Consider the following 14,892-nt stretch of genomic DNA (forward strand, 5'->3'; position numbering starts at 1 on the left):
TTGCTCCACACAAGCAGTTGTGTCACCTGGTAAGTCTGCATCTCTCACTTCAGTAAGTAAACTGAATCAGGATTCAGGTGTAAAGAAACAGACCTACACCTGAAGAAATCAAGCAGAAATGTGATCAAGCACTATGTTTTCTATTCACATCTCTTACATTTAAAATATTTTAGAGTATTTGCTTATAAAAACATAAAAACCCCTTGAAAATCTATAACCGTGAACAGACACCGAATCTGCTCGAAGTTCAACATGCGCCTTTATTGTCTCCTTAGCTATTTGTGCTCTGAGGATTCCCAACAAACTGCTTACCTGAGAAGTTTCCAAAGGAGTAGGGTAGATGGCACTGCAGGGCCTCTCTCTGGGAGACAGGCAAGAGTTTTCTCGGGAATGCTTATGTTTGTCAGACAACAGAGGAGAAGCTACAATAGAAATGTGTCTAGAGATTAAATTCATGCAGTGAAACTCAAACATTTCAATTCTATGCTTGTGACAAAAAGTCTCTGTCTCTAATAATTCAGATTCCTCAAGTAATTTGCTAAATATGATGTCTGATCAGTGACATCATGCAGTGCAGTATATCAAGTCATTTAATATGGTTTACTACAGCAGATGAGCACTGACCTCTGGCACTGGATGGAGCAGAACTTGTCACGTTAGGTGAAGCAGAATGAGTAGAACTCAGGCTTGAGGTAGATGGACTAGGCTGTGCATAGAAGAGATGTTGCTGTTACCAGATCACATTTACTGGCTTGGAAAACAAAAATTTATAGCATACTTTTCACTAGAACAAAGAACTTCTAAACTTCTTAGAGTAGTTTATCAGTAATTCAAAATACCAAATCAGTATAAAGAGCATTAATCTAACTACACAAAAATGTAAAATACTAAATAAATAGAAATGTAATTAATACAATAATTACATCCCAATGTGACAAGTAGACAGAAAAGTCTGTTTAAGGTCAGATGACTTTCCATTATAGTCCACTGCTACTTATTACATTTGTAAAAAATTAATGCTCTAATATAAATAAGAGAAAACAGTTACATTAAAAAAAGTTATTTTTAAGTGAATGAGTTTAACATCTCATTTAAAGACTTGGTTTTTAAAAGAAACATCAGCAACAGTTATGAGATTTCCGGATGAAATATTTGAAGCATTAGTTTAGTAAATAGCCTTGTAAGAAAGATTATGTACAGTTTGAAGAACGACAATAAACTATACCTGCATGTTAAAAACTTCATCTGAGCTTTCTGACTGCCCAGTGATGTTGCTGACTTCAGCAGATGCTTGGGATGACAGTGATGAGGAAGAATATCGATTGACAGCTGGGTAACTCAAGGGGCTATTATAAGAATAATGAAATTTAAAATGGTTAACTCTAATTGTCAGTCATCATTTCTCATGTGAGAACAGCACATGTTTATTAATCTTTAATTGGGAGAGGAGGGGAGACAGAGAGAAAGGACAGAGAATACATATACCAGATATTCAAGGCTGAACACATTTCAGCCAAACCATACAAGAAGCATGCATGTAATAGAAGTATTTATGGGTCATCTTCCATGGGTAGTAAAAGTATGTCATAACTAGTATTTAACTTGCCTCCGTCGTGGTATTACCCTGGCAGCATCAGGGCTCATAGAAATAGGTATGGAATTCCGGCAAACACGAGGACTTCCATTTGGGAAATGAACAGGGCTAGCTTGTACACAGGCAGAAAATTCCTGGCGAGTTATTAAGAGAAGATTAATTAAAATTAACATAATACCATTAAGTATTTTGTAAGATACAGATATGTAGATAACTACATATAAACGTAGTTACATGGCATTTTGGATCAGCTTCATCATTACTAAGAAAAATATTTTAACTTTTCACTAATGATGGTAAAATGTGACTATTAGTAAAACATTACTACTTTTCTCTGCATGGTATGGGAAGTTTATGTTTCTCTTTGCTTTGTGCTATTACAAAACGGCTACAAGCTGTAATGAGGACAAACGACCAAAAGATGTCACTGTTTGTTGCTTGGGAAAATGAACCAACCCTCAATGCAGCTCCTCTATCCATGCACCTGTCCACATGAGTACCTGTATTCCCAAGCTTGACTTCATCACAAAGAACTGATCCACCAGCTTTTTGTGCAACGGCCTCATGTCCTGTGGCACCACCTTCTCGTGCACTGCCAAGCCAAATTCTAGAATCTGGGCCTGCAAAAAGGAAAAAAGTGTTTTTGATTCATTTTCTTTAAGCTCTCATCATCAATTAGGATACTGATTTGAACAAAAATCTGACAAAATGCACATTGCCTTAAAAACACCTATCTAAATCACTGACAGACCTGTAACCAAAAAAGGCCTAGGACCAAAAGTACACAAGAGGATTTACTGCCTCTTCCCATTCAACTTTCCCAAAGGTTTCACCTGTGTAAATTCAACTGTAATATTAAAAAAACCACTATGGATAACATAGTGAAAAATCTGGCTTAAATGGCAACTTCACAAAGGAGCAATTCTCTACCCTAAATAAAAGCCATTCTCTACAAGAACAGTTGTAAAAAGCATGATACAACAGCAATGATCAAATCCACCACAGACTCTGTAATATATTTGCAATGAAGTCCATGGTCCCCTATGCTATTTCAACTCCCCAGAGATCTCTATAAGTGGTGGCCTGATGTATATCCTTGACACAAGGAATTACAGTGCAAAAACTTTAATCTCACTCAAATTTGGTCACATGCATTCAAAATATTGAATTGGTTAGATGAGGAATCAGATAAACCCAGATTTAAAAACAAAATAGCTAGAGGGTGTTGTAATATCTTTGGATGAGAGCTCATGGCTGATGTTTTCAGGCAGCCTGCGAGCGGGCATGCAGCTGTACAGCGTCCCTGACCTGGGGTCAGGACTGCAGCACATCCATCCACACACAGCCCTTCCGAATGCTCCATGTTACATCAGCTGTGGGTGCCAGACAGGGTTGAACTGCTATTGCTGGGAACCCACATCTTTGTTACAGGAAGTTATTAACTCCGGTTTTACATTGTAAAGATTAATGAGATTAACTATGGCTTGACAAAGCAAAATTATGTTACTATACATTGTCTCAGTGAAATTCAAGTGAGCTCAGTGAATCTATTCTGATTTTTGCTGTCTGAGGACCTGTCACTTGGCTAATCTGACCAAAAGATTCCTCAATGCTGATGAAAAATGGAATTTCCATCTTGCTAAATTCCAGTACTGTGACCCTTTCTACTCCAAGCTGGCAAACAAATTTGAAATATCAACATGCTGCATAGAACAAAAATAGATAAATGCCAGTTTAAAAAGCTGAAATATTAGTAAGATCTTTGTTTAAAAAAACACTAGCATTTTCAAATGGAATCACTTAATATTTGAGGCTGGTAGATCATTGGCTTATAAATGAATGGAGAAATAATGCAAAAATATAATGCATAGAATACTCAAATGCTTAATTTGATCATTTTTTATTTATTTTACTCCCTACCTACTTTGGCAATTACTACTAAATAACTTTCATTGCAGTAAGATTTTGAATGCTTTTTTGCTCTTATGGCAAATAAGAGAAAATATTTTTCTGGAATATTGGTAAAATACAAAATATGCCAAAGTCATCAAATGTTTCAATGAAATAATGTTTATTCTGTAATAGTGATAAAATATTTTGTGCAAATATTTGCATATGAGCATGACAAGACAGGCCTCTCACTCAACCTTGATTTTACACAAAACAGTTTGAAGTGACTAAAGTGATGATGGAAAGGACTAGGGAAAAATATTAACATGGCCCTGCTTGTACAAAAAGTTACTCTCTTGGAATCTAACTCAGAAAACACTAAAGACCACAGAGCAATTATTAATCTCTGATTTTTTTTATTTTATTTGGGGACATTTTTAGCTAGAACAGCTAAGTAGGCCATCTTGTCAGTCTTTTCCCCACTTTACCTGCTCAAGCATAAGTTCTCTTAAGCGTGTGATCTTCTCTCCATCTTCTGGATGGTTCAAGATATATTCTTTGACAAAGAATGCCTAAACAGAATAAAATTACCAAGTACAACAAAGTGAGTAAAAACATTCCACTTTTGTTTCTTTTATTTAAAAAACAAGTTTCTAGATAATATTTTCAAATGTTTTCTAAGTTCCTCCAAACTGCAATAATTGATAATACATATTAAATAAGTAACGAATGATATAGTCATTGGTGGAGACTATAGGCAAAAAAATGCAGCCACTAGTGGACAATGGATAGCTAATGGATAGCTTTAACATTTGAAATATGAAGGTGCTGAATAATTAGAGAGAGTTTCTTCCCCATCAGAAGAGAAAAAAAATACGGGAAAAAATTTAAAGAGGAAAAGAGGGAAGAAGGAAAACAGAATCAGGAAAGCAGCAGATGGTCAAAGGACACTTCTTAAAACTTGGAGGTTGCCTGAAGAGAAGGAAAATATTGGTAAAGACATGGTCACTTTTACCCCAAAACCAAATGCTCCAAGACTGACTGAACTTTGAGCTTCATATGGGGCAGAAGGGAAAAGCAGGTGAAACAGGCAAAAGCATTTACAGAGAACAGGATAGCAAGAAAGGTAGAAGGTAAGAGCTGGCAAAACAACAGGTAGACATATAAAGACTGAAAAATGGACATGCAAAGAGAAGAATTACAGAGAAATGGAAGAAAAAAAGCCTCACAATTATTGCTAACAATTTGATATTTACAAAACGAATTGCTGAATTGCTATTTTAATATAATGAGAGGCAGAGGGCAGAAGGGAATCGAAACATGAACACTGTCTACGAGATCGAGAATTACAGCCAAGGACAACAATAAGGAACAAGCAAGAACCTTTGATATGCTTGTGAAGAATGGAAGCTGTGCAGAGACACTAAGCTAGCTCTGACACTGCTAATTCAAACCAGACATAGTTCTGACATGACATTATTTCTCCAGGGACTCCCTTCATGGTGCTTCACTATGCTAAACAGTTTTGTTGTTGTTTAAAGGCAGTGAAGAAATGCAAAAAACATTACTGCTTTGCTTCAGTCTCCCAATTTTCATAACACTGCAGCTTTGATGACAGATTCTAATGCTATATCAGACTCAATTTCTTGAAGTTTAATTAAGATGCAGTTTTACCAAATTTAAAACTGTTGAGTGAACACTGAATCTCTCAGCCTTTGAGACAACTGGACAGAATGTTATTCAAGTTGACATTTTCAAAGGAAAAACCAGCAGATCAAGTATTTCATAAGACTCTTAAGACAAAAAGAAAAATCATGTTGGGCTGCAAAAAAACCCCAACCTTTTCTTTTTACTGAAGTTTCAAAATTCCACAGAATTTCCCAAACATTAAAGGTTCTTCTACGGTGATCCAGAAATTATAATAATGAGGAACAACTGTTAGAAACAAATCCAGTGTTAGACATTTCTAAATTGTATTTACTTTTTTAAATCCCTTTCCCTCCTTCCCACCAAAAAATTTCTTCTTAAAACTTGGAAAAGAGATAAATGAAGGATCTAGAAAATGATGATTCTTCAAGATAATGAACTTCTTGTTGAGAATTTATGTCTGTGTATATATTATAAAATATATATACATATATATAAAATACATATATACATATAAAAACATAAATGTCAGCACAAAAAAGGAAATCTGGTAGTTGGCCAGAAGTACCTCTTATCCTAGTACAGGCAATGTATTATAATAATTTACTTACAATCAACCAGTTAATTTTTTAAACAAATCACTGAAGAATGCAGGGTAAATGTGAAATGAATCATCACTGGATTAAGTTTATGGTACTATCTGCAGCAAAATGTTTATTTCAATAAACAATGTCATTAATGTTACCTAACCCAAAATGCAATATAGGTATAATTATAACTATTATTCATATAGTACTTTCTGTCCTTAATTCATACAGAGGAGCTGCATCTGTACAGGGAAAGAAATTGGATTTTTAATAAACAGAAAGTAAATTGCTTACCTCCTGGTATCTAGCAACTCCACCATTAACTGCTGCATCAATGACCCCATTTAGACACATTGTGAGAGGGTTAATGTTCTGCATCTGCCGAGTTTGACACTGACTAATCAGTGTTCTTAACTGCTGGTTCTTATTTTCTAAGACTTCAATAGCATTCTCAAGGGGACTCATTTCCACCTGAAACATGAGTGAGAAATATTGCAAACAATCTTCAGTGGAAAGGTGAAATATCTTGCAGGTAATTTTTGATTTCTTAACAGTAAAACAATATTATTGTATGTCCTAGAGTAGTTTGATGGAGAAAGTACTTCTCAGCTGTGGGAGAGATTTTATTTTATCATGTAATCAATGATCAAAATAACAACTGTCACTCTTCTGTAGATTCATTATCTGACCTTGAGAGATGACCCAGCCCTTGCTGCAAAACATTCATATACTTTCAGCCAGTGGTGGAACTCTTAGAATTCAGGATTAAACTGTCCTTGGTGACTACCAAAAACCAGCTTGGAGTCAGGGAGCTTCACCAGTTTAAGGGTACAGAGCAGAGTGGAAATATTAGTGAGTTATTTCCCTATCCGAAGTGAAGTCAACAACGAGACTTTATGGATCAGAAATTTGTATGCAAGCTTTGAGCTAAAATGATGATTAAGTTATAGTCAAAGGCAGCCTTGAGCAGGATGTGCCTCTCATCTCTCAGAGTGGGGTGGGGAAGTTTTTTCACAGGCAGTCTGAACTGCCAGAAAAACCAAAAGCTGAGCAATGGGAAGAGTACAGCTTGCAGCTGCTATAATTCACCAAAACATACAAGCACAAATCCGAGTAATGACCTCATATATGCCCAGGAAAAATTACAACAGTTTACTTTTAGAAATGGTGACTAGAATAGTAAAATAATAGTAAACTGAAGGCCTTCTATTAGTGGTCATATTAACCTAGTAATATAGTCCTAGTAAGGACTCAGCAGGAGTCAACTAACAAAATTTCTCATGTCACATACAATGTTTTGATTTTACTAAACACCACCTTTGGTTTTTTACAGACTCTCCAGATGGTGAACAAATGACATTTTCCTGCTATGATAAAAGGAAAACACAACAGAGTTCTAGAGAAAATCAATTGTACAATGGTATCCTTATATTTAATGGGATTATTCTAAGACTGGCTTTGACAAGAAGGAAAACAGTTATGGATGCTATACTCCTGAACTCAGAAATGGACCAATTATTTAGAGATCTTCATAGGAGGAGCACTCCTCTGAATATGTCCAGAATCTAAAATTTTTTAAAGTAAGAGAACAAGCAAGGAGAAGAAACTCCAATGTGTCAATAACAGACTGGTACATTAGACCCTATTCCTACATGTTCTGTTCAGCAGCTCTTGGCATTTATTATAGTACAGAAACTTGGAGAATGTTTACTTTTCAAGGACATGGAAGGATATATTAATCTATTCATATTCTTGTATTAAATGTGACATGGTGCTGAGTTTTAAGGAAGTAATTTACTAACATTAAATGTTGCCTTTGGGTGCCCATTATTGTTCTCAACTTTTTTCCTCAGCTGTTCAAATGAATTCTAAGGGTGGTTCTTAATAACACTTTTCAAGACAAGAGAAATCAGACAACACAATATACTTTGTAAATAGTTTTGTTGCAGCCACCCTGAGACCTTGGTCAAAGAAATGACGGATGTGTAATAAATCTTAAAGCAGTTCATCAAATAACATATGATTAAGGAAGAAAACCAACCCACAATATGTATTGACACGAGTCTTATACTCACCACTTCACGTTTTTCTACTTCAAACCAACGAGATATTCCAGGTAAACTCTGCACCAAGATCAGTGTGGTTCTCTCTACCCATAGACTCTAAAATATAAAAGCAATGAATTTCCTTATTTGACTGTGCATCTTCCTTAATCATTACCAATTTCCTTTATGAACACCTTCACTAAAGTAACAGTATACATTTAAAAAAAATACTAACATCCAAATTCTTATGGAAGTGTCTATCCCATAAGTCAATGACACTTGCTTTTCTCCTTACTTTTTAGGTCCTACTACTAAGCAGTAATCTCTGATGATTCTTCACTCTTAAAGTTCATTATATGTTGTCCCCAAATCTTCAAAAGTCACTCTGAATTGGTATTTTAATATTTTTTTTCTGATTAAATATCTAAGAACAAGAGTTCCAAGATCAGAGAGCATGCTCAGGTCTCCTTTGAGAAGCCCTTTTTGAGATTTCAAAATGCAAAGGTGATGGGATACTCAAATATACTACTGGTAAACACTTTGTTCAAGAAGTCTGTAAAAGGACAAATCAACACACAGGATAGTGCTTACACAAAATATATTTCTAAGCTGTTAAACGAAGCCTAAACATATATTAGAAGACAACAGTGACTCAATTTAGCTAATTTATTGCCCTTAGAGTTCTTTCTTCTAAATTTATAACAAAATTATTATGGCATAACTCCTCTTGTCTGTCTAAATACCAGAACATATTTCGCATCAGGATGTGCTTCTAGTGGGTCAGAATTAAAATTACACTAAAAAATAAATTTTCACTGTGACATTTTTAGTAGGAGGAACAGAAGGGATTTACCTATTAGGGAAGGAACTATTGCTTTTCCCTGAGACAATCTCTAAGTTCAGAGGTAGTTTTTATTCTTGATATCACAGGAACAGGTCATTATGCTGCAGTTCAGTCAAATCAGTCTCTCCCTTGCTCTAGAGAGAGATAACTTTAGGTGATCCTATCCATACCCCAGACTACCTCCTTAGCAATGTTTTCCCATCTGCCTAACAAACTTTTCTGAGACTACTCTGCTATCTCCAGTTTTGCCTTCTATATATAACAGATGAAAAAAACCAAATTAATTTTTTCACTCCCAGTCACATATACAGCAAGATGTCTGCATCTCACATATATTTTTGATATTATTCTATTAAAAATAAGAAGTGAAATAGTAAAACCTGAGATACCAGCTCCTCTAGAGAATTTGTTGTACTACACTCAGCTGAATAATACAAATGCAGATGATGTTTCAACAAGGCAGCTTTTGTTGATGTTATAAACAAATCCATAGGTACAGTAGATCAGGAAAGGGCATGATACTTTACCTTGAATTCATTTTCCTTGTCCTTGGTCCCTTTGTGAAAAGGTCTGTCATATCGAAATCGCCAGATGTGATTTACTTTGTAAAAGCTCTTGATATTATCAGGAATACCATCTCTCTGCAAGACTTCCTGATTTTCTGGAATTGGTGTCACTGCATAAATCTGCAAATCTACATGTAAAGAGTTAAGGCTATCCCACTTTAGTCAAATTAACAAAGCATATTGACTCCCAAAGCATTACAGAAGAAAAAGTCTTTAAAAAGAATGCATCATGAAGTGCTTTTATACTATAAATGGTTTGGGAAAGGAACCAGAGAAAATTTTTGATTGTTTGACATTTCTTAGTACTGTTTTGTTGAAAAATTTATCTTTATTTTTGAAATAGAGCTACTTACATGGAATAGTACATAAAGGGATTTAATTAAATATATTCTTACACAATATGTCATACCATGCTAACATAATGTTGTATTGTAAGAAGTTAAATTACTGTACCTTGAACTGCTACACCCTTTTAACAGTGGTGGCAGTTCTATAGGCACTTTTAGCTAAAGAAATAATGTCAATAACATGTCAAAGAATTTTTAAATAGAACCAAAATTACACAAAGAACTTCCAAACATAATAGAGCGAACTGGGACAAAATGCAGGGAAATTCTCACCTACCATTTATTTCAGTGGAGGCACCATGTGATTGAAATTGGCTATAGGTCTACCTACGTTTTTTAAAAGCATAGAAAATGTAAGTGCAGGGTATGGCTTTGTGATTATGTGGATACATTGTGCTTCTGCCTGAAAGATGGTCTCATCTGGCTGATTAGCATGTTGCATAGCAATGGCATGTGGGAACTCATTCAACATTCGCTGCTGGAAGGCCTCCAGCCTTTCATAGTCATGTCCTCGGCAAACAAATTCCTTATTCTGAGTGGAATAAGAAAACAAAAAGCAAGAGCAAGTCGCATGAAAATAATTGGGGTCCAAACACATGCTCCTAAATATAGATTTTCCAGGCAACTTTTGCATCATTTAAAAAAAAGAAGAAAAAAGAAACAAAAGGCAAGAATAAAAATAAGGAATATAAAAAGAACAGGTTACTTAGAAGAAGGAAATTTTATCATGTAAGTTATGTTTTATTCAAAAGTCTGAAAAATGCAATAATTACACTCAAAGTTTAATAAAAATCAGAAGGGAGAAATTGTTCTTAGTGAATCAAAGTATGTAATTAACATACTATATCAGACTGTATAAAACATGTAACAGAAATATAACCCAACAGTTAAGACAGTGAAATGGGTGCAAAGTCGATTCCATGAGGAACTAAAATACTTTGTTCTGATGTTATACAATTCTGAAGAAAAACACTGCATAAGAAAATGATAAAGGCATTCAACTTGCCTTACCCTGTAATGTTGATCAATTATCAGCCTGGAAAATTAAAATGATCCAGTTTTTACAACACAAAATAAAAGAATGCTCCTGGCATTGAATTCTGAGAGTCAAGACTTTCATGGGAATTGCTAGAAAAAAACCCTGTAACCGTATTATAGTTCAACTACAAATTAAAATGTGAGAGCTTTATTATGAAGTTTAGTCTTTATTATTCCTTCTACAGCAAACACAGACAGATCTACAAACTGCTTTGCCATAAAACATTTAAATCAAATGTATTAAGTCTGTCCTTGTTGGTGTTGCAAGCATATATCTGTGCTGTGCATGTTTAACTTGAAAAATTCCTAAGAAGACGCATAAGCAGTGGAAGACCTAAGGTTTGAAAGTACTGCACTGTTGTGCAACTCCTTCCACTATTTTACTCCACCAGTTAAATTCTTTCTGACTAATATTTTCAAATTGGTTTATACAGAAGTTATACTCAGATTAATATTAGGTAATGTCAATAACTATATTCCCATCAGACTCTTTTTGAGAACTGCTTTTAGAGGGGAGAGTTTCATGTTCTATTTACCAGTTAGAAATTGTCATTTTCTCCACCACTAAGGCAAAGACAAATCAGGTTTTTTAGGCCTCCACCACATAGAGGAGGTTCCTTCGTCACTTATTTTAATTACCACAGGAAGAGGAGTTTGGATTATGATTGCAGCTGCTCCATGAATGAGATGGATTCTGTCCTCTCCCCAAGGTGACAGTCAATACAGCTAAACTACTGCAGACTGTGGAAGAGCGGAGCAGTGTAAACACCACTAACATTTTCAAGGGTACTTCAGTAACTTCAGAATTCCAGACTAATGATCAAGAGTAATAACTTTATTATTTGTCAGTTTTAGTACATTAATAATCAATGACATTCAGCATGTGGAATTTCTGTCACTAAAAAAAAAAAAAAAAGGAACTTGGGAATGTAGTTGCTTAAATGCTAAATTGCTGATTATCCCACCACCAATGGATACTATTTCTGACAGCCTTTCTCTGAGCACCCACCAGCAGAAACAGAACAAGATAAAGGGAACAAACTACCATGAACTACTGGTCTGTGGGACAGTGTAGGTGCACAGTTTCCAACATAAACATGAATATTGTGTTTCTGTGGTACTCCAGAAGCCTAGAATTTGTCTTTTCATTAGTCAGGACCTTTTCTTAACCACGAAACATGAAGGTAAAGAATTTCTCACAGGATAAGAACTTGCACATGGTATGAACAAATTTTAACAGAGTGAAAGTGATTATGAATTACAGTATTACTCCATCCTGTTTATTTTCATTTCACTTACCCTCAGGAAGAATGGGAACTTTTTTCCATAGAAACCAACTCTGAAGAATTCTGGCTCCAAACGCTGTTGATCCATAATTTTATCATACAGAGATGCTTCCATCATCTGTGTAAGATTGAGAAGAAATGCAATTAGTGTTTTTTGAAAGCACGTTTTTACCATAAGCTACCATAAAAGAGAGTGTCTTTCACCTCTGGGGTACTGTAATTGCAATATATCTCTGAGCAACAAATAGGACATGCAGAAGTTTCTGAATGCATTAGATTAAGTAATTATACCTCTTAGGGAACTCAAAGTTTCCAAGAATTAAAAAATAAATCCTTTAAAATATGACGTCCCTCTATTAAAGGGGTAAAATAGAAAGGTGGTTTGAAGCATATGACCCAGTAATCTGCTAATCTCCCAAACACATGCCAGTAATGTGGTCAGTTAAATCAGCAAAGTCTAATTTCCATATTCAAGACAGTTGCGTCCAAACCATACCAGAGTCCAATGATCTAAGCATCAAATATGAGTTCTTTTAAAATGCCATAATAGCAATTAGCATAATTTTTGATCAATGCATATGTTTTTTATTTCACTTGTAACACTGACTCAAGGGGATCTTAATGCCAAAGTACCCTTTTTCTGATGATATTTTTGGCACTTTTTAATACTGTGGAAAAAGCCAAACACAGTCTTAGCCCTATTTTAGGTAACACTGACAGCTATTTAGTATGCATATGATATCAATAACTGCTTAATTATACTGCTATGAGAAATCCCCACACCTCCGTTTTTGGATTAACATTGGTGGCACAGATACAGTAAAAGAATATTTCAAACACAAAACTCATTCAGTACAATTAATTAAACATGCATAAACTAATCAGTTTATTCACATGATGATAGTCAGTTTGCTTTTGCTTATAGAACTCTGCCACTGACATATCAAAATATATATGGAATAAGCAGATAACAGAGTCCTGCCACATAGCTCTGTGTTGAGAATTTTGCATAATGTTGTTAAGCAGCTCTGGATTACAGTGACTTCACTCAGTCCTAGCAGCAAGCACCCTACACGTACAGGAAATTTAAAAGGGAAGCTGCAATACAAAATTGAATCCATCAGAAGCAGGTAGAAAAGACGACTCAATAATCTTTAAAATACACTATCTGAACGAATGAGAAACAATACTTAGAGTTCTAAAATGAAAGAAACAACAAGAAGATTGTACCAAGAAAGATTAATTTTTACTATGTAATAATAAACAGACTATATTTTAAGTAGTAAATAAAAAAAAATGTAAAAGTGTGCATTGCTTGTGGCTTTGCTTGCAATTACAACTGCAAAGAAATGCTGCTGCTGCTACTAGTGAAGGATTGCACAGAGCACATTCCCTGGAAAAACTGTAGGAATCTAATGAAATTTTTGATGAATGGATTTGTATTATTTTTCTGCATAAGCATGCGCACAGAAAGGATGCCATATGGGTAAAAACATTGGAAAAACATTAATTTTATAATAAAATAAAGCAACTCGGTCTAGTAGAAGGTGTCTAGCAAGGGGGCTGGAACTTTGGAGCTTCCAACCCAAACCATTCTACAAAGATAGGATTGTCTCATTTTTCTTCAAAAAGCTCACACTCATTTTCTATAACTCTTATTGTAGGAAAAAACCCTCAGGGTAAAAATTAAGATTTCCAAATCAAACCTAAGGACCATTTTGTGGTAAATTTAATTTTCTAAGTAATATTTTATAACCTAAATTAAAAAGCTTTTGGATTTGTGATTGATGAAAAATATTCAAGTACATTACCCTCATCTTGCTGAGGTTTCTGTAGTCATAGTAGCTCTCATACTGTTCTGCAATTTTCCTGCACAAGATAATGCCATTTTCCCAACACTGCAAGCAAATAAAAGGTGTTCAGTAATTGAAAGCAACTGTTTGACAATTGACAATTTGTGATTTATTAGTGGTCTGTTCTATCTATTCTAAGTCTTGTTGTTACTGAAAATATTTGAACAAACTGTCCACTAAACATGCTGATAGCTTCTGAGTAATACCGATGAATTTTTTGAAGAATTGAAAATATATTTAGAGACTTATTTAATTATTCTTTTTGCACTCTGCACAAAATGTAAGTCATTGCAAGAGTGATGGACAACTCTTTTGACACTACATGAGATGGATTCAACACAGTATGATTTTTACATTTTAAAATTGTACTTTTAATACATTTATCTTAATTTTTTTAGGTTGTACTGTACTTCATTGCACCATGTAAATTAAACTATATAATATAATTACAGAATTGTTTGAAAAACATGATGACAAACATCCATTTGATTACATTTATTAGGCTTACATGGACTGGAATGCATTGCTTGTTTGTCAGTAAGACAAATCAGAGCACTATGTGTATATAAAATTTTAGACTATAGGGTAATTACACTTACTTAATTCAGAATAGGCATGAATTAATTTTTAGTTTTTAAGACTTACAACTTGGTATTGTAAGGTGCAAACATAGCCTTTAACAATCCCCACTTGGTCACTAAGTGAATTTCATTAGCTTTATATGGCTCATTTTCACCACCTTTAAAATGGGAAGAAGTTATACCACTTTTTATAAAGTGTTTTGACCATTCCAAAGTCAACTGCTAGGCAAGTGAAAATTATTCTCATATATAAGTGAGGGATTTCTAGGATACAACCACAGGGTTAGAAGAAACATCCCACATTGATAAGAACCTGCTCAATCAAGCAAGGAGAAACACTTCCCCTCAATACAAGAAAAGCCTGCACCCCTGGAGCTAATATCCTAAAATGAATAAGCCACCCTTCCCCAACCCACTCAGTACAGTGGGACTACTTTACCTTTCCCCTATCAAAGTTCTGAATGATGGTCAGATGGAGACACTCCTTACGCTGCCACTCAGTTTGCATGGGGTAGGTGAGAAACTCCCTGAGCGGCCGATCAGACCACTCCAGCAGCTCATCGTACAGCAGGAGTGTGTAGGCAGCCTCTGCAACACAAATTACAGCGTGGCAC

General features: G+C 35.0%; 1 protein-coding gene across 4 annotated transcripts in view; it reads right to left on the bottom strand.

Annotated features, from left to right (window-relative positions):
* Positions 1-14,892, bottom strand: part of DOCK4 (dedicator of cytokinesis 4) — a 238,382-nt gene that overhangs the window by 12,579 nt on the left and 210,911 nt on the right. For all 4 annotated transcript variants that reach the window (XM_033057524.1, XM_033057522.1, XM_033057523.1 and 1 more), the window contains 13 exons: positions 14,718-14,866; positions 13,656-13,742; positions 11,858-11,962; positions 9,911-10,052; positions 9,135-9,301; positions 7,794-7,880; positions 6,013-6,189; positions 3,973-4,056; positions 2,095-2,214; positions 1,607-1,728; positions 1,226-1,346; positions 625-706; positions 313-422 (listed from right to left, as the gene is read on the bottom strand). In XM_033057524.1, coding sequence (XP_032913415.1) covers positions 313-422; positions 625-706; positions 1,226-1,346; positions 1,607-1,728; positions 2,095-2,214; positions 3,973-4,056; positions 6,013-6,189; positions 7,794-7,880; positions 9,135-9,301; positions 9,911-10,052; positions 11,858-11,962; positions 13,656-13,742; positions 14,718-14,866 — 1,553 coding nt within the window. The remainder of the gene's footprint in view (positions 1-312; positions 423-624; positions 707-1,225; positions 1,347-1,606; positions 1,729-2,094; positions 2,215-3,972; positions 4,057-6,012; positions 6,190-7,793; positions 7,881-9,134; positions 9,302-9,910; positions 10,053-11,857; positions 11,963-13,655; positions 13,743-14,717; positions 14,867-14,892) is intronic.

The sequence above is a fragment of the Catharus ustulatus genome, chromosome 4, assembly GCF_009819885.2.
Source record: "Catharus ustulatus isolate bCatUst1 chromosome 4, bCatUst1.pri.v2, whole genome shotgun sequence".
In the NCBI taxonomy this organism is placed as follows: domain Eukaryota; kingdom Metazoa; phylum Chordata; class Aves; order Passeriformes; family Turdidae; genus Catharus; species Catharus ustulatus.